The sequence below is a fragment of the Balaenoptera acutorostrata genome, chromosome 4 (genome assembly GCF_949987535.1).
Source record: "Balaenoptera acutorostrata chromosome 4, mBalAcu1.1, whole genome shotgun sequence".
Taxonomy (NCBI): Eukaryota; Metazoa; Chordata; class Mammalia; order Artiodactyla; family Balaenopteridae; genus Balaenoptera; species Balaenoptera acutorostrata.
This window is the reverse complement of record NC_080067.1, coordinates 34,889,987-34,914,068: the sequence shown is the minus strand read 5'-3', so window position 1 is coordinate 34,914,068 and position 24,082 is coordinate 34,889,987. Positions and strand designations below refer to the sequence as shown.

The 24,082-nt window shown below is 40.0% G+C and overlaps 1 protein-coding gene across 1 annotated transcript in view; it reads left to right on the top strand.

The window, feature by feature from the left end:
- WWTR1 (WW domain containing transcription regulator 1) overlaps positions 1-18,652 on the top strand; it is a 129,381-nt gene extending 110,729 nt beyond the window's left edge. The window contains exons 5-7 of the mRNA XM_007188119.3: positions 8,610-8,743; positions 10,528-10,640; positions 15,241-18,652. Coding sequence (XP_007188181.1) covers positions 8,610-8,743; positions 10,528-10,640; positions 15,241-15,425 — 432 coding nt within the window. The 3' untranslated portion in view covers positions 15,426-18,652. The remainder of the gene's footprint in view (positions 1-8,609; positions 8,744-10,527; positions 10,641-15,240) is intronic.
- The last annotated feature ends 5,430 nt before the right edge of the window (positions 18,653-24,082 follow it).

The window sequence follows — 24,082 nt, the reverse complement described above, 5'->3', positions numbered from 1 at the left end:
CTGCTTCCTAGAGTCTTGCCTTCAGCACATGGGGCTATAATTTCCTTTTAGAAAAGCATTTCAGAGAATTAGGTTTCAGGATTGATTGCAACATCAGAGGTCATGTTGTCCACCCAGGGCGTGGATCCCTGTAGAGTAACCTGGCTGTCTACGTTCATTCATTCATTTGTTCAACATGCTCTAGGCACTAAATGTACAGCAGTGAACGAATAGGCTTGGTCCCTACCCTCAAAGGGCTTCCATTCTAACGGCTGTCAGTGTTCTATTTGCCTACAAGTCCCAGAAATAATCCATTTTCTGAAAAATACCAATTCTTTTAAAAGGGACCCCCTTTTTTTTTTTTTTTTTGTCTGTGTTTTGGGTCTTCGTTTCTGTGCGAGGGCTTTCTCCCGTTGCGGCGAGCGGGGGCCACTCTTCATCGCGGTGCGCGGGCCTCTCTCTATCGCGGCCTCTCTTGTCACGGAGCACAGGCTCCAGACGCGCAGGCTCAGTAGTTGTGGCTCACATGCCCAGTTGCTCCGCGGCATGTGGGATCCTCCCAAACCAGGGCTCGAACCCGTGTCCCCTGCATTGGCAGGCAGACTCTCAACCACTGCGCCACCAGGGAAGCCCAAAAGGGACCCTTTTGAAAGATATTATAAATCAAACACATTTAAAATTTTTATTTATTTATTTATTTTTAAATATTTATTTTTTATACAGTTTTAAAAAATTTTTTATTGAAATACAGTTGATTTACAATGTTGTGTTAGTTTCAGGTATACAGCAAAGTGTTCAGTTATACATATATATATTCTTTTTTTTTTAGATTCTTTTCTATTACAGGTTACTACAATTTTTAAATTCATTTTTAAAGGTTCTTTTCCATTTACAGTTATTACAGAATATTGGCTATATTCCCCATGTTGTACGATCCATCCTTGAGCCTATCTTATTCCCAATAGTTTGTACCTCCCACTCCTCATGCCTGTATTACCCCCAACCTCTGTACTGGTAACCATTACTTTGTTCTCTATGCCTGTGAGTCTGCCTCTCTTTTGCTATATTCACTAGTTTGTTGTATTTTTTTAGATTCCACATATAAGTGATATTGTACACTATTTGTCTTTCTCTGTCTTATTTCACTTAGCATAACACCCTCCAAGTCCATCCATGCTGCTGCAAATGGCAAAATTTTGTTCTTTTTTATGGCTGAGTAGTACAAACACGTTCTTTTAAATGGAGGTTCACCAGGTTTGCACAAATGCAAAGCAGCTTCTTATTTCGGATCTTGATAAGATCAGAGGTACGAAGAAATATTCCATCTCGAAATCCATTCAGCTATTTTTCTTAAGTAAAGAGGAGACTATCTAAATTATATAATGTTTTCCTTAATTCGATTCTAAAGGATAACAGAGATTATGGAGCAACACAAGATTGCTGTATACATCCTGAATTAAAAGAGCGTCAAACAGGCCATGGATAATAATTATGGACTCAACAAATGTCTTCCCCGAAGTGTCAGAGTTTCGACAGTTTGAGTCTGGCAGCTGAGCTTGTGTGATGAGGTATTTCCAAAAGGGAGGCTCCAGGAAATGTGACAGTGAATTTCTAGAATCCCTTAGCACAGAATGAAAAAGAAATTTACATTGGGCATGGTTTTTTTTTTTTTCCTTATAAAGAAGGTAAATAATTCAGCATTCTGCCTCTGAAGTCCGGGGAGGTTTCGGCAGAGAGAGCAACTTCTCTGCACCAGAATAACTGTTTTAATGTTAGGATTTCAAAATATTTTCTCTTTCATTTGTTTCTACTCACCCCACCCTTTCTAATTAAAACAATACAATCTTCCATTTTTGTAGTATCCCTGGCCACACACACCTAAATCAAGCAGGCACCCTCAGAAGAGTTTATTGTCTTTCCTTTCTCTTTGAAGTACATTCCAGGGAGGGCCAGGGCTGGCTGGCGGGAGGCGCTCCCTTAGCCCAGGATGGACAGGGCTGCAGGATGCTTTCAACTGCTGTTGACTTGCTCACCTCCTCTCTTGATTTATTCCACAGGCAGGCTGCAGGCCAGTGGGGAGCTGGAAGGAAAGGAGGTTTGAAGTTTGCTTCCAGGGACACCTTCCGCTTACAGATGGGCCTTTGTCTTTCACACCCCTCCAGCTATTTGACACACCACCCCCTCCCCCAGCCCGTAGGAGAGCGTGCTTTTAAACCCGCATGTAATTATTCATTTTAGGGAGCTAGATGGAAGACCACAAACTCTGAAAGAGATTCTCAAGCCTTTATTTTGCAACAGTCTTTCCACCCCCAGCTTGGATATAGAGAAAAAATAAAGTTGTGGTGGAGGAGGGTGGGGGTGAAGTTACCAGGGGCAGCTTTCCAGATCTTTCTGAAATTGGCCTTTAAAATCTGAACTTATAACTTTGCTGGATATGCTTGTGAATTCCCAGGACACTAGCTCCACCCTTATACGTTGAAAAGGATCAGAGAATATGTCCAGTTCCATCTCTTTCCCAATTCAGAGAGGGAAACTGTGTTCAGGACAGTGAAACAGGCCACTTCATTAAATCCTCTAAACTGCCCGAAGGAGGGGGGGTTGGTATTTCTGTTTTATAGCTGGGAAAACAAGCTCAGAGAAATGAAATAACGTGCCCAAGTCCCACAGCCAGTAGGTGAAAGGGCTGAAAATTTGAGGTCTGCCGATCTCAATCTTTGGCTTTCCTCTCTTTGCCGCTGTCTGTGTAGTGGCCATGACAACAGACTCTGGGGCCAGATCCTGGGAAAGTTGCTTAGTCTCTCTGTGCCTCAGTGCCCTCATCCATAAAATGGAGACAGTTGGGTTGTCATGAGGATGAAATGAGATATAGTATGTTAAAGCACTTAGGACAGTGCTTCACAAGTAGTAAGTGATACGCAAGTATTAGCTAACATCTCCACCTCCTAAAACATTTAACGCCATGAGTAAGTAGCTCATTCTAGTAACTGCCTCACTGTGCCAGGTTCTTGATAAATATGCTTTTTAATCTTTATAACAGCCCAGCAAGATAAATCTTATGTCTTTTTTTTTTCTTTTTCTTCAGATGAACAAACTGAAAGGTTAAAAATGTACTCCAAAATGTTATAGCTAGGGAGTAGCTCAGCTGGGATTTGAGCTTTCATCATTCTGAATCCAAGGACACTTTTTCTCCTGTGCCAAGCCCTGGTCATATCCAGTAGCATTTAACCCTCAACAACTGCTTGAAAATTCCAGTGGCCAGTAGCCCAGAGAATTGAGAAGCAGCCAGTTCTATCACTGAACGAACTACTAACTACAAAGCCCTCCATCAGATCTGCCTCCAGTCTGGGGTAGAAGGAACCTTCCTTCTTCCATGTGGCAGTCAATAATAGTTTGAGAGCCATGGTGTGCACAAGTCTCTCTTAAACAGTCCCCTTGCTTCTTCGTAGGACATGACACTCTGAGCGCTCCCTATCCTGATTTTTCTCCTCTGGTCACTCTTTGTAAAGATCGTGACAAAGCGTAGAACAGCCTTGCACGTGGAGATTGGTAGGTCTAGAGAAGGAGTGCAGACGACTTGAGCTGGAAAGAAGGTTTGGAGCATGTAGATATCGGGGAGATGGACCCCACGAGGCTTGGCCCTTCTGCATCATTTTCTGTTGGAGTCTGTCTCCCCCTCTAGAATCCTTGGAGAGGCAGGACACTGTCTGTATTTTTCATTGCTGTATCCCTGTTGCCGAGAACAGTACCTGGCACCTGGTAGTCTCCATAGTATTTTTAAAAAATAAATACGGGAGCAAATGAATGAATTGTTGTGGGGACTGAGGGAGACAGTTGACTGAGATTTTGAGCTGGGAGAAGGGGTGACGGCATTAGGAGAAAGCTTGACGTCAGCAGGAAGAGCTGCTTTGGAGCCGGGTGAGGAGTGTACTGTGAGACATGGAGTTTCAGACCCCAGCTGGACGCGTTATTTTGGACTTCAGGGGTGGGAAAGGGGCAGGTAGTGGTTTGCTGTGGTTATGGTTGTCAGGGAAGACATCCTGGGAAAGGTGGTGTAACAGAACCCCTAAGGGTGGGGAGATGTGTCTTGATGAAGAGGGACCCAAAGTACCGAGGACTTCAGGAAACTGAAGACTTGTTTGGGAGGATAGGGTGGGTGGGAGTGGAAGGGACACTGGGAAAGGATCTTGCTGAACTGGAGTGGAGGTGGGAGATGAGACAGACCAAGGGGCTCAGGTGTGCCCCCAGCTTAGCATTTGTTATCCTGCCTGCACTGGGGCAGCTGGGGAGGGGGAGCACAGGGTTAGGGCAGCTGCACTGCCAGCTCTGAGTTGGAGACCTGAGTCTTGTCCTAGACCAGCCTTGTTCAACTGTCCCCCTGTTTCCACGTCAGTTCACTTAGTCCAGTGCCCCATCTGCAGCCTTTGCTTCCGCTTCTCCTTCAGTCTTGACTCCCTCATCTTGGTCAAATTAAAGTCAGGTGTTTGCCTTTCATTTCTTCCCGTGCAAGGGCAGCGGAGGTCACGTGGCAGCCAAAATCATACTGCGTCTGGGGCTTCATTTTATACTTAAATTTAGTTTCTTTTTTTTTTCTTTTTTAAATAAGAATCCTCCTTTCTTTGGATGGGGACGTGTTAGTGAGGTTAGTTCTTTTATTTCCAAACCTTAGATTTTGTATTGCTATTCTTCTTCAATTTATGAACAGAAATAGGAAACTATTTTCATTCAGAAAAGGCTAGACCTTTAAAAATTCTAAATATGGGGATTTCCCTGGTGTTCCAGTGGTTAAGACTCCAAACTTCCACTGCAGGGGGTGCAGGGTCCATCCCTGGTTGGGGAAGTTCCACATGTCACGCAGTGCGGCAAAAAATAAATAAATAATCTAAATATGGAACTATTATATTATAAAATATAATTGAGTGAAATGAAACTTCTCACCATTCTCCACTTATATTAAAAATCAATTTTATGTTATACAAAAAGGTTTACAAACCTCTCCTTGGTAAAATTTAAAAAAGCTATATTCTTAGCCTTGCTGACTCATGATGAAGTTCACATTTGGTGTAATCCTTCCAAGGTGAAAGTTGACCAGGAAAAGGTGTCAGACCACTCAAAGTGGATCAGTTCCATGTGGTAGTGTGACTTTTAAGATTGTTTATTTTTGTTTTTGCTTTTGTTTTGTTTTCTGGGATTGGAATACAGAACATAAGACGATAATAATACTTAGTTAACATTTATTAAGTGATCTCGTGTGCCAGCACTCCTCTAAGTACCCTATATGTGTCACCTCATTTTATCACCACAGCTGCCCTATTGGGTGGATGCTATTATTAGCCTCACTTTACCAATGAGGAACAAAGAAATTAGATAACTGGCTGGGAGACGGCATGGCTAGGGTTCAAATCCAAGCATTTGGCCCTGGAATCCCTGCTCCTGACCACTCTGCCCTCCTGCTCATCTTCTGTGTTGGGAGCAGGAAAAACACCGTGGGATCATTTCATTAGGATGGAGTTTGAGCCTGGCTAGTTGGGATCTATACAGTAGACTGTTTTACTCATACTTGTGGTTGAAGATGAGAATTGAATGATCTTAGTTAATTTTTCCTTTTATTATTAATTATAATTTAAAATATTTCCATTTGAATTCCGGCAATATTTTTCATTTCTTCGTTGAGTGAATATTTATCAAGTGTCACTGTATGCCTGGGTTGTTATACACAGCGGGGATACAGAAGTGAACACGACAAATAAGATCCCTTTCCTCTCTTTACATTCTAAAGAGAAAGACAGACAGTAAATATATAAGTTGCCATCAAGAACACTGAATGTAATCTCTGACTAGATGGCATCTGTTGAGACAGACATCAATGAGGGAGTGAACTTCAGGAAGATCTGAGGGGAGTGTTCCAAGCAGAACGAACAGTTGGAGCAGATGCCGGAAGTGGGAGGAGCAGATACCAGAAGTGGGAGGAGCAGATACCGGAAGTGGGAGGAGCAGTGGGAAGGGAGTGAAAAAGTGAGGGGGGGTCCTGTCCGAGACAAAGGAGGAGACCTGGACAGGGCTGTCAGGCAGGCTTTGTGGGCCACCTTCCAGGTGGGATAGGGAGCAGGTGGGTTTAGAGCCAGGGGCCAACATAACCTTCACAGTGGCTGCTGTGACTTAAGAATAATCTTAGAATAATCCCGAAGAAAGTGTTGCCCCCTCGGAAAACTTTCTAACTCAGACTGGCCTAATTTATATTGCAAAGTTAGTTTTCAGGTATATTCAACACCTTTTCTGTATTCTCTCTTCCAAGTTAGTCATTCGGAGGCGAAAATGATAGTGCGAGCCCCCTGCAGGCAGAACAGAGCATTGCCTCTTACGATGCCGTGGGGGTCAAGTCCTCAAAGTCGTTAGGGAAACATCGATGCTGAGGAATGGAACTTCAGTTATCTCTCATTTTAAATAGAGGGGACAGATGTGAAATGGCACCAGGAAACATTTTCCCTGATATATAATAGTATAGGTTCTTCCAGCTTTGGTTATTATAAATAGTTCTTTTGAATTTCATTTATATATTTAGCCACACACAAGCATTCTTTTAAAATGCATATTGTATCTATTTGACCTATTCCGAGAGTAATTTAAATGAACAGGAAAGCTTAAAATATCAGAAACTAGATATTTTTCTTAAAATTTAAACATTTTATTTTCACATGATGTCATTAGAGATGACAAATAATTCATATATACATCGTATCTATATTTTTTTCCCCAGTGAAGTTCCAGAAATGATTCTTATTGTATTTAAATGCAGACCACCTGGAAACTGCAAATTCAACATGCAACTGCAAATTCACATGTAAAGAAATGCAGCAGTCTCTTCAAGCTGTATGTTTAAATGGGTATCCGTTTGGGGGTAAACTCCACATTTATTCAGAAAGTTTGGAGAATTGGAATATTCTAGTTACAGTTGATTTTTTTGGGTAATGAAGGTTATTGCCCAAAGGATCTTTGCATTTACAGTTTATAAAGGACTAGAAATTATTTCATTGACTAGCTGTTTTCAGACTGTGGTTTGTGTGTATGAGTGTGTTTGAGAGGTTGGTGGCCTCTGTGCTCTTCACACCAGGTCCAATCCCTGTTATTCTTGTGTGTGAGGCCTCCAGGTAAGCTTTGGTTGGAAGATAAGATTTCGAATGCACACTGCCTGCCACATAAAAACAACTATAGGAAATAATTCAGTTTTTCTAGATTTAGTCAGAAGGTACTTCCAAGATTGAGATTAAAATCCCCCTTAAAAAAAGAAACCTCCATTTTTTGGTTTGCTTTTTACAGATTACTGAATAAAATTTGTTAGTTAAGTATTTGATTATTTGCAATCCAAATGAACAGAGGTGAACCAAGAGCCCTGTCTAGACAGCCTATTTATTTCAGTATAAGTTAACAATGCAGTTTCTTATCAATCAGGTCTTCATGGTTTATAAGAGTCATGCTACCATAACTCCTCAGAACAGTATAATGAACTCTAGTAACCGAAAGTTTTTATGGCCGATGATTTCACTAGACTTGTCTAGACAGCAGTTACTCTCTAAAATCATTGTGTGTCAGGGCTGGAAGGGATCTAACACAGACACTGTAACTTAGATGGTCTAAATATTCTGTTTGCCATTGTAGCCATGGTTTGGGGGTTTGAGAGATGGTGAGACCAGTGATTCAGCCTGAGTAGTGGGAAACTGATAGGCATAAATATGGGGAGGGCCTAACTTTGGTTTTGGGCGCATGTATAAATATATAAAAGTATTATTCTCTAGAAACAGCAGCAAATTTGAAAGGAATTTGATGTCTGGTCATGTTTGTCAAAATGGGAGAGACTCCCTAGAGGTTATATCTAGAGAAAGTAATTGCAGTCAGATTTGTAACCTTTTGGATTGACTCTCCTTGGCAAAGTAATGCTAGCTTAAAAAAATGCTAGTGTTTTAATTTTTGCTGATGAAATCCATATGCTATCGAATAGTTAATCGTCAGTGGGATTTGGATTGGATCTGCATGGTTCCCCAAACTTCAGCCATTTTAGTCAACAAAATAATTAGTAAAATATAAAAACTGATTGACTAACAAGCTTTTAAACTGGTTGTTCTGCTCTCCTGGTTATTGATATAAAACTGCCAGATGTGACTTAATGCAGAGCCAGAACTCTGTAATCCCACTGCTTTACTGGCCTATAAGTGGCAAAGACCAGAAGGTACCTGCTGGTCCAGAGGAGTACAGCTGCTTTGATTGACTTAGATTTGGTCTGAGCACCTGGGGTAAAAATAGCCTTGTCTCTGAGAAAGTGTCTTGAGAGGCCCTTATATGATTTGGGTATTTTAAGCAATTGGATGGGTTAGATAGTTGCTACGTAAGTGCCTTGAGGGCAAATATTACATGAGCTTCTCATTAACTTTGTGAATGTGAGAAAGTGACTTATACCTGTAAGATTTCTTCAGAGAAAGAACACTAATGATTTCCTGATGATTTTGACGTATGAGGAATAAACGTAAAGTGCTTTTGTGTTTGTTGAAAAGTTTTTATGCGAAGCATCCTTTGCCCCGATCCTTATGACAATGAATGAATCACTCTTGCCTCTCCCTCGGACTGTCATCTCTCTGTAGGAAGCCGCCCTCTGCAGACAGCTCCCCATGGAAGCCGAGACTCTAGCCACAGTTCAGGCTGCTGTCAACCCACCCGCCATGACTCCAGACATGAGATCCATCACTAATAATAGCTCGGATCCTTTCCTCAATGGGTAAGTCAACATTTTAGGGCCACTTATTTTTGCTTTCTTTATTATGTGGTTTACAGTATAACAGATCTTTGTTTATGTTGGGAAAAGCTGGGGAGCTTGGAGAATGGGGTTAGGATAGAGGGAGGATGTGGAGGGAGGTGGCAGAAAAAAAAAAGTGGAGGAAGAAGTCATCTACCTTTTTTTTTAAAATCTCAAATTCAAAAATTGGTGCTATGGCATGGAGTAAACCCCTAGTCAATAATTTGAAAGTGGGGATGAACTTACGATTTCAATGGGATGGTGTTGTATAGTAATTATTTAGAAGAATCTTGTGGTTTTATGTGGCCAACAGGGAATAAAAGCATGTCATATGGCAAATAAAGGAGCAAAACAATTAAGAGGTGATGTTTGTGGTGAAATGTGAATAAGGTCTATAGTTTAGTTAATAGTAATATACATTGTCAATTCCTGGTGTTGTTCACTGTACTATGGTTGTGTACCATGTCCTTGGGGAAGCTGGGTACAGGATGCACAGGAACTCTGTACTCTTTTTACATTTTCTGTGTGAGTCTAAAATTATTTCACAATTTAAAATTTTAATTGAAACAAAGAGGTGTTGTTTTAAAATATGAAATATATGAGCAGAAGGAAAAGGTGATTGAACCAGAAATATCTTTCATGGGTAGAAGTAGTCAACCTTAATTGTAGCCTTTTAAACCCAAATAAAGGGCAGTTTTCTATTTCCTGTGTCTTTTCTGCCCTTGCAGAGGCTTCTGGCAAACAAGCAAATACAGTCATGAAAGTTATTAAAAATAGAGAGAGAGAGATGAAAACAAACAGTAACGGAAATAATGAAAGAAAGACGTTTTTAAATGATTGATTTAAAACTACTTCAAACGTACAGAAGAGTATGAAGGATAACTTAAGATTTACCCGTGTACCCAACTCCCACATTTTGCATATTTCCATAGATCTTATTTTTTTTGAATAAGTATTACAATTAATATTTAAACCCTTCCCCACCACCACTGAAATCCATTTCTTTCCCGTCTTCCCTCCCTAGTGGTAGCCACTATTTGGAAATTGATGTATATCCATTACACACATTTTTTTTTTCTTTTTTCATCACACATATTTTTATATTTCTTATTGCCTGTTAATGTCTGTATCCAGAAACAATATTCAACATCGTTTTCGGTTTTTAAAAAATGTACATAAATGGTATCATTCTCTGTATGTAGAACGGTGTTCAAATTGTTATTTTGAGATGAAAAGGGAATCAATGTCAATTTAGTATGAATGGCCAGTTTTTTTTTTTGCTTACAATTTATTAATTTCATTGACACAGGGATATATGTTTCAAAATTAAAAGGAAGTGCAAAGTCCACCTGCCTTTGTTATCTGAAGATCGGGCAGGTTGACAGAACTACACTAGTTGAGGGTCTTCACGACTTTTTTTTTTTTTAATTATTTATTTATTTATTTATTTATTTTTGGCTGTGTTGGGTCTTCGTTTCTGTGCGAGGGCTTTCTCTAGTCGCGGCGAGCGGGGGCCACTGTTCATCGCTGTGCGCGGGCCTCTCATTATTGCGGCCTCTCTTGTTGCGGAGCACAGGCTCCAGACGCGCAGGCTCAGTAGTTGTGGCTCACGGGCTTAGTTGCTCCGCGGCATGTGGGATCTTCCCAGACCAGGGCTCGAACCCGTGTCACCTGCATTAGCAGGCAGATTCTCAACCACTGCGCCACCAGGGAAGCCCATGACTGTTTTTTAATTTTGAAATTTCCTTCCATCTTTTGCTCTGCAGGGGGCCATATCATTCGAGGGAGCAGAGCACCGACAGCGGCCTGGGGCTAGGGTGCTACAGTGTCCCAACGACTCCGGAGGACTTCCTCAGCAACGTGGATGAGATGGACACAGGTAGGAGCCAAGTCTGCGAGGCCTTGCAGTGGGTTTGCACTTTTAAATCGTCTCTTTAGTCTTCTCAATTCGTTTTTTTTTTTTTTTTTTTTGGCTACACCGCTCAGCATGCGGGATCTTAGTTCCCTGACCAGGGATGCAGCCTGTGCCCCCTGCATTGGAAGAGCGGCATCTTAACCACTGGACCGCCAGGGAAGTTCCCTAGTCCTCTCAATTCAAAAATCCAACCAGAGACACTTAACCTCAACAACAACATAAACTGACAGCTGAAAAGCCACTGGAACCCAGGCACTATTCATAAACTCTAGCCCCTTCCCCATAGTTTATACAAATATAGTTTTATATATGGGCACAGGATTTTAATTTCTGCTTTTTTCCTCTCCCTCCCTCCCTCCCTCCCTTCCTTCCTTTTGCTTGTCCTTGCTTCATATAGCCCTTTCCTCACAATTGCATTAACACACCACTGTCTGCTTTGCCATTCTTCCACAATGGAATATTTATGCTTTTCTAGCTTTTGGTTGTAATGTACAGGCCACCAGTATGCAAATTTTTTCATGTCATTAACTGCATTTGGGAAGTAATTGGCAGTGGGCATTTGGAAAGTTAAGCAACTCAGAGGATTCTGAAATGTCAGCTCCAAATCCTAACCTGGTAACAATGTCCTCCCTCAGCAGTTAAATTTAACATAGCTCCTGGCCTGCCCTGCCTTCAGGCTAGGCCTCAGCTGGCTTCCTGGTTACCTCCTTTTCACCATTTCTCTAGGAGCGATACCTCCAAATTTGGTCTAGACTTAATTATCAAAGTCCTAAACTCCCAGAAGATATTCTGAAACCAAAATTAAATGACAGCTAACAACAAGGACCTACTGTATAGCACAGGGAACTATATTCAATATCTTGAAATAACCTATAATAGAAAAAAAATCTGAAAAAGAATATCTATATAAATATCTATATCTATATAAATATCTGTATCTATACCTATATCTATATCTACATCTATAGATGTACAACTGAATCACTTTGCTGCACACCTGAAACCAACACAACATTGTAAAACAACTATACTTCAATTAAAAAAAACCCCTGAAAATGGACTTAAAAAAAATTAAGTAATAGCGGATGTATCCCCTCTTTGGATCTGTTCATGCAAGTTTCTCCTCCATCGTCACTGCTGAAAGACAATCGTTCTGTGATGAAATGATTGCTTTCCCCAGTGCCGTTGTCCAGAGCGCCCGTGTTTGTTACCCTCTGCTCCTCGATGCCGGCACTTTGTGCTCTAAAACTAAACGATTGGTCAGACAAAAGTCAAACTCGGCCAGAAGGTTGGAGCAGCTGTTCCGGGCTCTCCGTGCAGCCCGTCATCTACTTGTTGAGAGAATTGCACGGACTGTCTTGTGAGGAGTCACACAGGAATAGTTTGAACTGTTTGTTTTGTTATTCTTCAATTTATTACTTCAGCCTTCTCCCTCGCTTCCTGCTTCCCTCCCTCCCTCTCTTCATCCCTCTCTTTATTTTTCAGTGTGAGATTTATCTTGCCCTCTTCGGACCTGCCTGATGAAGTGGCTCCTTCCTATGTTTAATAATTATTTGCTTTCATCTTTTAAACACTGGGAAGCCAGTAAAGATAAAAAGCAAAGTTAAATAAGAAATGACTCAGGAGATCTAAATCCAAGTTTGACATTTAAAAATAAAAGAAGATGGATTCTATTCTATGGCTTTTTAAAATGACACTGAGTGGAGAAGTAGGGAATGTTTTTGAAGCCAAAATGTAGAATTAAGCGGTGTCCTGAAAAGAACATAGTCTTTGCAGTCAGGCAACCTGAGTTGGATCTTTGCTTCTCTGTTTCTTAGTAATGACTTTGGGTAAGTGACATAACCTCCCAGGGGCCTCAGATTTCTCACCTATAAAGTAGGAGTAATGTGCTCACCTTGTAGAGTTGTGAGGGCTCATGAGGTCACAGAGCTTGGCACAAAGTTGTCTTCTCCTTCTAAGAAGGATGAAGTAATGTACAAGTTGGTCGTGTTAAATGTTAGGGCTCCAGGTTAACCTGGTGTAGTGAGCGTCAGCCTGTTGGGTTTAGGGTCACATCTGTGAAGCCTTATATAGCGAGTGGGCATAAACCCCCTCAAGGGGAGAAATGTAATTACTTTTTCAGGAACAAGATGAGGAAAAGCTGAGCTCAAGTGTGGCTGGCAAAGATCTCGTAGACCCACTGATCACATGCTGACCACATGCTAAATGGGAACAAGCCAGCTGAACACTCCCTGTGCAAAATACACATGGAAACAACAGCTGGACATGGTGTGAGGATAGAGTAGAGGGAATAACAGGAGCAAAGGCTGGAAGTCATCCACCTTCCAGAATATTCTGCGATAATCACACCCTTTTAAGAATTGCTTGTTTTTTTTTTTTCTGTCCCACTTTTCATTCATTCATTCATTTTTATTATCTATGCAGATATGCATCCTTTATATTTTAATTGAAGTATAGTTTCCATATAATATTATATGTTACAGGTGTACAATACAGTGATTCACAATTTTTAAAGGTTATACTCCATTTATAGTTATTGTAAAATATTGGCTATATTCCCCATGTTGTACAATATGTCCCACTTTTTAAATGGATAAAACTGCAGAGACCCAAAAAATTACTACGAGGTTGCAGAGTTGCTCCAAAGAGAGAGATTTTAAGATTGTTAACCTTATTGAAGAACCTTAACTAGTCTCCTCATGCTTTCCATGCCTGAGGAGAAAGGATAAGAGTAATTCTTTAAAACAGAGAGATTTTATTTTGTTAAAAAATGAATTCTTGACTTATTAAAAAGTTAAAATGGGAAATCAGTAGAGATGAATAATTCTAACTGGAGATGAAGAAAAAAAGACATCCAGCACTTTAGATCAGCTGATTTTTCAGGGCAGATAATTTTTTTAAGCCTCATTTCCATTTGTTACACTCTAGTGGGTAGAAAAAAGTTATTTTGGATTTTCTTTTCTAAACTAATGTTGTTTTTCAAGTCAGTAACACAACAGCATTGAGGTCATGTTGAACTCGATTTAACTCTTAAAATACTGCCTTTTGCAATGAAAATCCTATAAAATAGTCCTAAGAGTCATTGATATTTTATGAGTTATAGAAAAGCCATCAAGCTTTACTATCACCAAAATGCAAGTTGGAGTATTTTTCCCTCATCACTCAGAAAAATGTAATTTTTCTCCTTGGAAAATGCATATGGTTAAAATGAGTTTTCTCCTGTTTTGCTCAGAATAGTGAAATTCCTAAGCAGGCTTTTCAGGAAGGCTACCGTACTTGTAGGACACAAAAGCTAACTTAATAAGTTTCTTAAAAGTGATTCCATGGTGAAAGCTGGCCATAGTTTTCAATGCACCTCAGACTTTGAGGTATATTTTATCCCTTCAGAAAATGGGTTGGGGCTCTTGGAATAAGCCAGTTGCTCTGATATTATGTAATTCACTGTGATTGAGTTCCCAGGTTTTTCTTTCTCTCAGCACAATCAACAAGCAATGTGTTTTTGTATTTTCCTAAGTGTGTATGTATGAATGAAGCCCAGAGCCACGGATGTGTGGCAGATATTATATGGCATCTAACTCCAGTTTGTGAAGGTGCTACAATCCCAATTTCAGACAGGTGAAGTGTGTCTAAGGTCACACAGCTAAAAAGCTACGTCTCCTGGCACAGTTGTCCGTACGCTTTCCCCTATACTATCATTCATGAAGAACATGTATTCCACATGTCATATCCCAGGCACTTAACTTTCCTCTGGAACAGCATTCTCTCAACTAGGTTCTATAGACTCTAGTTCTATTAGGATATAAATTCTGCCAAAATTGCATTCGATGATAAAATGGCTTTAGGTCATAGTGGCTTAAGCAAAATATATCAGACTTCCTGATTACAAGACTTCTCAGAACCTTAATAAGCTCCCATGCATTGTGACTCATAGGCATTGTGAGAAGGGTAGATATTTGTGGGGTGTATGTGTGTGTGGAGTGAGGGGGGTGAACTGCAGCACCCACTCTCTAAAATACTTTGAAAATGATCCCTAGAGCCGTCAATGAAGATAGCTTTTCAATAACGTGGTTAAAAGAAACTCCTCACTACTCTCTTTGAACATAAAGAGGGATGATATGGGCAAATTTGAGCTTACAGCTAAATCATTGGATTATAGCTCTGTGATAAGGTTTTTATGACAGGCAGGGCCTCTCTACTCAGACCAGCTCTTCATACCATTGTCATGGGAAGTTGTTGATTGTAGGTCAGATGCACAGCACCCTCGCTTGCTCCTTTCCTGTTTCCCTGGACTTACCCATTCTGGACAATGTCTACGCGGAACAATTAAAGGTTCACCTGGCATCTCTGCATCTCTTAGGAATGAGCATCACCAATTCAGTTTCAATAACGTGGTAGCTGAAATTCTGCACAGAGATGAAATATTTAAGACCTGCAGCAATAAAATCTTCTGGTGGAACGTAGGCACAGTGGAAATGAAGATGAGAGTTATGTTGACACTTGAATTTGTCCCTCTTTCAAGAGCTCTAAAAAAGAATTAAAATGGTTTCATTTCATTCTGTTATAGGAGAAAATGCAGGACAGGCACCCATGAACATCAACCCTCAGCAGACCCGTTTCCCTGATTTTCTTGACTGTCTTCCGGGAACAAATGTTGATCTAGGAACTTTGGAATCTGAAGATCTGATCCCCCTCTTCAATGATGTAGAATCTGCTCTGAACAAAAGCGAGCCTTTTCTAACCTGGCTGTAATCAGTACCATTGTAGCTTGGATGCAGCTGTGACCTGACATTTCCTGGGCCTCTTGGAAAAAGCGATGGAGCAGAGCAAGTCTGCAGGTGTGCCGCTTACTGCCTCCGTGACGCATGCTCCCTCCTTTCCTTGTGGCCAGTTTAATCATTGCCTGGATTTGATTGACAGTAACTTAAGTTAAACATAAATAAACATTCTATTTTCATTTTCTGCAAGCCTGCCTTTCTGTGATGGGTTATGCAGAATTGTTTCAGCAGAATTGATTATGCAGAATTGCTTCTCTGCTTTCCTTTCTGCTGCCCCATGACTAAGCTTTATGGGTGTTAGTTGAAATTTATAAATCAATTGATTATAAATCATGAAAAGCTGACCACAGGCAGTGACTTCTGACAGGCGGCTCGGTCCAGGAAATGTACACAAAATTCAACCTGATTTACAGTTCCAAAAACTGTGTTGATGACATTAGTACCAAATGCTTTAAAAAATATTTAACTTGAGCTTTAAAAATCATTGTACAGGTAGTAAAATTCTGCTGTTTGGAATACAATGTAGTCTGGGATCCATGCTGGTTCTGTTGGTTCTTATTACCCTGTATTCACAAAGGCACACACAGTCCTATTGTAGTTTATCCTTCAGCAGCATTAGTCACAGCTCCTACACTAAGATCTTATGAAAGAGACCAGTTTGGTACCAATTATGAACATTTATTAAACAAAGGTTTTTAAAATTACGAGTTGGATTTTTTTTTTTTAAACTGCAGCTTAGAACTCAATGTTTATTTTATGAAGCACTATCATTTTGTAGCTGATGACAAAGGGCAGTCAAATGTTTTTGATAAATCAGGACAACTGTATTTTTGTCTTTTGAAACTGTTCTGAAAACATCAGGACCACATAGCTTTCAACCTGATGGCACGCACAGTAAGCTGTTGCTTTTAAAATTCCAAAGCCTTGTCGGTTTTGCTTCTTTCAAGATTTCAAGGGTTTAAAATAATCTTATCTAGGAAACTGTTTGAAGGATGAAGCAGATCTCTGACTGACATGTAAAAAAAAAATGCCCCCTGAGGGTGTATGGTGGAGACATGTTTCTGAAGTCACTAATGTTGATTCCTAAGTATATTATCCTAACCTTGTTTGCTACAGTTGGTATAAAAAGGCATGAAATATGTACTCAATACCTCTTATGTAACCAAAACCGTTTTTTATTAGCTTTTAAGGACTGAGAGAGAGCATTGGGTTTGCCTGGCATGCCCCCTGCCTGCATTGCCAATGAAGTCCTCAACTGTTTAATATTTTGAACGGACGTTATTTATAATCTATGAATTTAATATCTTTTTTTGAGAGACGTTAATAATGCAGGTCTCTGAGAGGAACCTTTCCATTCCCAAGGGGCTTATTTGCTGGGGATCTAAGATCCTTTTTGATCTACCAAAAGATAGATGGGCAGAATACATCTTATCTTGTTGGAAAGAAAGCAAGTGTAAAGGTCAGAGATGAAGTAGTAAAGTTAGGGAATATAGTGGAAAGGCTGTTAGGTGTGAAATGGAAATAGACAAGCTGTAGTACCCCAAAAGCAAGACGAGCAGGAGGTATGAGGTGCCCCCAAAGAGCAAAGCAACAATTTTCTCCTACAGTCTTTGTACCAAAAGACTGTTGTAGAAGAAAAGAAGGCTTCGGTGCACTTTACGTGGGAGAAGGAGGGGCAGGGCTAGTGTTGCCCTGTCTACGCTGATGTTAAGTGTGTAGGCGGACAAGACCATAAACCTACCATTGCTTCCAACAGAGTGAAGTGACTTTTTTCCCCTGAAGGACCCATGGTTTCTGTTCCTCTGATTCCTTCTCTCTCTCTCAAAGCACTCTGAGAGAGATGGGGGGTAGATGTTTCTTTTGCTACTAAATTGAAGGGAGCACTATTTCTTTTCCTCTTGTGTTAGCAATAATTGCAAAAAGCATTGTACATTCTTTCTAAGAAAAAGCAAAAAAAAAAAAAAAAAAAAAAGAACTCAAAAACAAGGGACCTAGTAAAACTGAGCAGTGTTACTGTATTTTTAAAAAATATTTTTATAGACTCATTTTCAGGTTATTAAACATAAAAGAAACAGATACCCCTCTCTTTTTAAAGTAGTTAAAACATCGATGATTTGTATTATCAATTTTTAGAAGTAATTTCCTAGTAAGCTTGTGGCATTAGAAAATACTAGAAGAATTTTTTTAGTGAAATTAGTCAGAACATTTATTAATGAACATAACAGTTATTTTTCCAGAATTAACTATGGACCCTGACTACGTGTTTACTAATAAATGAAGCCAGGTATAATTTTTGTTGTTATTTTTAAGGCCATAAAATATGGCCTTTGTTAAAGAACACTAAAGCTAGAAATCTAAAGTAAGAACAACTTTTTAAAGGCTCTTTCCTATTATTGTAAGTGTTAAAACCCCTGCAGAATTCATGATAAGGTGCTATTTATACTATATTTCTTATTATAAAAGAACTGCCACAATATCTCATCTTTTTAGTCATAAATCAATCAATAAATTTCAACATTTCATCCAATAATTTTGCCAGAGAAAAGGCAGATTAAAAATTGAAATTGAAAAATAATTTCAGAGATCTTTCAAGGTTTTTTTTTTCCCCTGATAAAACACATTTTCTTGAAGTAAATACATTGTCAAAACCTATTTGCAATTCTGTGAAATCAGTAATTGTTAGTGTTTCACCATAGAATTTAGGATGTGAAATGCCATTTCTTTTCACTGATTATACAATATACATGAAAACAGAGTAAAACATTTAGCTTGCTGGGGATACTGCTGACTCCAGCTTGGGAGAAAACCTCTGTAGAAGAAGGTGATCTGGAGTGAGTTTTGTTAATGACAAGTTGTGTTCTCATGGCATAATTGGAAAGTAACTTCCGAAAGTGCAACTTTTATGAAAAATAAAAGCTGTTAAAAGGAAATTGTAGATTAATTTAATTGGGAAAATGGGTGATTGACAGAGACCATTTCCCTAACACACTACATCATTTATGTGTTAGTATTTTAACTTTTTAAAAAATTATTTCTACATTTTGTAATATGATATATGTGTGTTTATTTTTAATTTAGATTGCTATACATACAGAAAGTATGCAGAAAAATCAGTCAGATCAAACCATTTTAACTGGAGTTTGGTACTGGTTTTTACTTCTCTGATTCTGTATAAGAAAAATAAATACAGTTGAATTTCCACTTGGAGCCTTTATCTCGCCATTATTTGTGTGTGTTCCTTTTACTGAGGGCTTTGGGTGGTACTGAAGAAAGGCTTATGTAACCCTCCTGGCAGACAATGAAAGAAATAAAATTTTGTAGGCAAACATGTTTTTGGCTCAAATGCCTGGTCTTCAATATTCTAAATATCCACAGAATTCTGGTTTCTACTTTATTTAAAGTAACTCACTGAGACTTTATTTGAAGTAACTCACTGAGACTTTAAAAAGTATATATATACATATATATATATATATATATATATATATATATATATTTTTTTTTTTTTTTTTTTTTAAATCACACAGTCCTTCCAACACCCTCACAGATTTGACTGAGACATCAGAACTATAGGATTCTTAGGCGTTCCTCTGTTATTAACAATAAGCTGTGGCTTCTCGTCAAAACTAAAAACAGCTTATCATTCATTCTGAGTGTAGGCTTGTGACAGTGTATTTTCTCTGTCTGTTGAGTCCCTTGATTCTTGCTGTGGTGATACCTTATGAGGTGAGGGCACTCTTAATAGCAGAGTGTTTTTAAGCAGAAGCATTCAGCTAAACAACAGAAAGAAGAGATCCTGGTGGAAACAACTTAGCCACAGTCCAGAGTCTAAGTCTCAAGCATCGTTTTAAAAGCTGTATTTCATCATCACTTTTTTTAAAATTTATTTTTGGCTGCGTTGGGTCTTCGTTGCTGTGCGCGGGCTTTCTCAAGTTGCGGCGAGCGGGGGCTACTCTTCGTTGCCGTGCGCGGGCTTCTCATTGCGGTGGCGTCTCTTGTTGTGAAGTATGGGCTCTAGGCACGTGGGCTTCAGTAGTTGTGGCTCGCAGGCTCTAGAGCGCAGGCTCGGTAGTTGTTGCCCTGTGGCATGTGGGGTCTTCCCGGACCAGGGATCTAACCCGTGTCCCCTGCGTTGGCAGGCAGATTTTTTTTTTTGCTTTCAAAATATAATCTAATTAAATATTGAACAATACAATGTTAAAAAAGACAATTTGTTATGGAAAGAGAATCACACAGAGCATTCATTTTGTATATGTCCTTAACACTGTTGATAGTATTTCTAGCCCAGCGTCATTGACTTTCAAATATATGTCCTGCTTCCAGTACATTTCAGTCAAATCTGAGTTTTCTTCTTTTTTTTTAACCTCTTTATTGGAGTATAATTGCTTTACAATGGTGTGTTAGTTTCTGCTTTCATAGGCAGGCAGATTCTTAACCACTGCACCTCCAGGGAAGTCCCTCATCATCACTTTTAAGGTACCGGAAGCTCACTGTTGAAAGTGTTATAAATACCAACATGTATAAAGTAAAAAGTGAAAGTTCTCTATCTTTCAAATCTCACAGGAGATCGATGGATTTGTGTCGTGCACACAAAGACACGCTCTTTTCTTATAGCATTTTTGAGAGTTCAATACTTACAACAGACAGGAACATGAGAAACTGATATTTTAATATGACTCTAATCCCCATAAATAATACCATTTCAACAAGCATGTTCGTTTCTACTCAACCGGAGGGCCTGATATTTCCACTATTAAGATTACAGACTGTTTCCAGAAAAAGGGCCCCCTGAAATATCTTACCTGGGTAATGATGATGTGACTAGTTAGGCTATAAATGGAGAAAATTATGGGATTAGCAGACATTAACAGTCACTAAACACCCGCACTCTAGGAGAATCCATTTGTGGAATTAGCATAGAGTAAAATAAGAGCTTCAGAGAATGAGAACAAGGGAAAGATTAATGGGGAAAGGTGAGTCCAGCACATTCCATGCAGCACTGAAGGTCCTGGAGAAGGGTGGGTGTGGGAGCTGAGGAAGGGCAGGTGTGGGCAGTCTCCTTTACAAATTTGCCCTGGGCTTCACTTCCTACAACCAGTTAAGAAGGTCAGTACCATGTCTCTATTAATTAACATCTTGGCCTTAGCCAAGTTTCTAGGGTTGTGCAACTTCAGTTTCTTTACATGTAAATTGGCAATTACAGTTTAAAAAGGGGGGTACAATGAGAGAGTGGTGAAGATCAAGAGACGTGACTTATGTAGAATACTCAGTAATTCAAAAATGGTCAATAAATGTTCATTTCCTTCTTTTTTTGGTGAGCTTTTCCCTCTCTTCTTCCCAGGCCACATTTTTCTCAACAGCATTTACCACCATCTAACAGTAAGATGTCACTGTCTCCCCCCATTAGCCTGTCAGTGCTGTGAGAGCAGAGATGTGTTTTCTTTAGCATCTAGCACCTTGAACCATACCTGGTACACTGTTCAAAAATATTTTCAGAACATCTGTTGGATGAATGAATGTGTTTGTGACAATTTGTCTTTCACACTGCAACCCTTCCTGTGGACGGCAGCATCTTTGATTGACTTGTTTGCTTGCACTTACATGTCTTGAATTAAAGAGGCTTCTGGAAAGTGTTCCTCAATGGGGAAATATTAGAAAAAATTGGATTCTTTAGAAAGATGGCCAAACCTGCCTGCTGAGAAATTATTTGCTGAGTGATCAGCTGGGCCGAGTTGCCGTTAGAGGGCAGCAAATGGCTTTGTCATGTGTGGTGACCAACGCCAGGAGCGGCTGGGGAAGGAGTGGGACGGGAGCAGGAAATAGAAGGACATACAGAATACTGATATTTTTGTTAACCTTCTTTGCACTCACCTATATATCCCTTGCCAAGAAGAGCTATAGCTTTTGAGTGAGAATAAAGTTATTTTTAAGTACATAGGAAAAAAAAAAGGAAAAAATAAGGCATTTTCAGAGCAAGGTTTATAGTGGAGTCAACGGATCACCTGCCTCACATTATCCTAAGATGTCAGCGTAGAATGTGATTTCCCCTGACTTCCCGAATCTGGACGAGGCTGAGGGCTGGGAATCTGCATTTATTTAGCAAACTTCCAGGTGATTCTGGTGGACTCTCAAGTTTGAGGACCACCACACCTGATGAGTAGTCTCTAAACTTTTCTATCATGGAACCCCAAGGTATGTATGTTTGCCTGCTCATTTCTCTATTTGTAAATTATATACATAGATGTTGTCCGAATGTATCTTGTACATTATAAAACATTTCACAAAAATGGAAATTTTGAAAGGTTGAAAAAACATATGTTAAATTTTATATATGAACTTCCCACGCCACATTTTGGATGAGAGGATAAGGATAATTCATGCTGATGAAATGTTGTTTATCTGATCTTCAGGCTGATTGTGATGGCGCAGTATTCATTTTCTCAAGTTTATGGCCCCAACATCAACGGGCATGAGGCAACATGATTATGCATAGAGGTTTTATTTCTGCTCCAAAGAGTCACTGGGAATTCTCTCTCTCTCCTTCTCCTTTGCCCCAGACTTCACACTTGGTGCTGGGGAAAGTTGTCACGTTCACCCTTTTCCCCAACCTGATGCCCTGAGTGCAACTTCTGGGTGGGAAACTGAGTGTGGATTGGTCGGTGTGTCGGCGTCATAGAGCCCAGCAATGCCCAGGTACTTACACACACACACACACACACACACACACACACACACACACCCCTCTGGGGCTACTTCAAGATGGAACAAGTTGCAAAATCATCTGCTATGAAACTCTGCCTACAAAAAGCTTTAAATTTGTGATTAAACTCTAAATTTGGCTCTTCACTTTCTGAGGTCAAAGGTCTCTCGGAGGATCTAATGAAACCTATGAATTTTCTCTCCAGGATTGGGGGGTAAAAATTACTCATCTGACTGCATACACCATTTCAGAGGGTGTGAACATTTCTGGAGTTCTCGAAGTGGGGACTCTGAGCCAGCAGCAGCATCAGTGTTTTCTGGGAACTTGCTAGAAATACTCCACCCTCAAAGCCTACTGAATCAGAAACTTTGCGGTGGGAATAAGCCCTCCAGGTATTTTTGGTGAATATTCAAGTTTGGAAACACTCCAGAGCAATGGTTCTCAAAACTGCCTCCTTATTAGAATCACCTGGTGAGTTAAAAAAAAAAAAAAAAGCACCGATGCCTGGGCTTCAATCTCTTTTAATTAAATCAGTATCTCTGGAGGTGAGGCCTGGACATTGGGATTTTTTAAAATTAATTTTTATTGGAGTAGAGTTGATTTACAATGCTGTGTTAGTTTCTGCTGTACAGCAAAGTGAATCAGTTATACATGTACATGTACCCACACTTTTTTAGATTCTTTTCCCATATAGGCCATTTCAGAGTATTGAGTAGCATTCCCTGTGCTATACTGTAGGTCCTTATTAGTTATCTATTTTATATACAGTAGTGTGTACATGTCAATCCAAATCTCCCAATTCATCCCTCCTCCCCCCTTCTTTCCTTGGTAACCATAAGTTTGTTTTCTACATCTGTGACTCTTATTTCTGTTTTGTAAATAAGTTCACTGTACCATTTTTTTAGATTCTACATATAAGTGATATCATATTTGTCTTTCTCTGATTTACTTCACTCAGTATGACAATCTCTAAGCCCATCCATGTTGCTGCAAATGGCGTTATTTTGTTCTTTTTTATGGCTGAGTAATATTCCATTGTATATATGTACCATTTAGGTTGCTTCCGTGTCCTAGATACTGTAAATAGTGCTGCAACGAACATTGGAGTGCATGTGTCTTTTCAGATTATGCTTTTCTCTGGATATATGCCCAGGAGTGGGATTGCTGGATCATATGGTAGCTCTATTTTTAGTTTTTTTAAGGAACCTCCATACTGTTCTCCATAGTGTCTGCACCAACTTACATTCCCTCCAACAGTGTAGGAGGGTTCTCTTCTCTCCACACCGACTCCAGCATTTATTATTTACAGATTTTTTGGTGATGGCCATTCTGATTGGTGTGAGGGAACACTGGGATTTTAAAAAGCTCTCCAAGGAGTTAAGCTCTGTGGACCCAGAGTTTAATAAGCTAGGCTATTCAGAGCAAACTAGTTCCTCCTAAAGAGGAACTTTAAATGACCTGACTCATCGCTCTCATTTACCGGCGAGGAAACTGAGGCCTGGAGCTTTCCCCAAGGCCGCACAGGTACTGACTGTCTCAGGCAGCATCCAGCTCTCCACCCTGTTCCAGGAGGGGCCACGCACTGAAACAGCGAACCAGTCACGTTCCTGAGGAAGCCTGGACGGGGAAGACGTGCGTGTTCAGCAGTAGCCGAGATCTCTGCATTTGCTGAAGCAGATCATTGACATCAACTCCCAGATGCTTTTATTCTTTAGTCCACTGTCTGCAGTACCTGCTGCCCATTTGCACTGAACTCAGCTCCTGGCGCTTTCCTTTTTTTTTAAATAAATAAATAAATTTATTTATTTATTTTGGCTGTGTTGGGTCTTCGTTTCTGTGCGAGGGCTTTCTCTAGTTGTGGCGAGCAGGGGCCACTCTTCATCGCGGCCTCTCTTGTTGCGGAGCACAGGCTCTAGAGCGCAGGCTTAGTA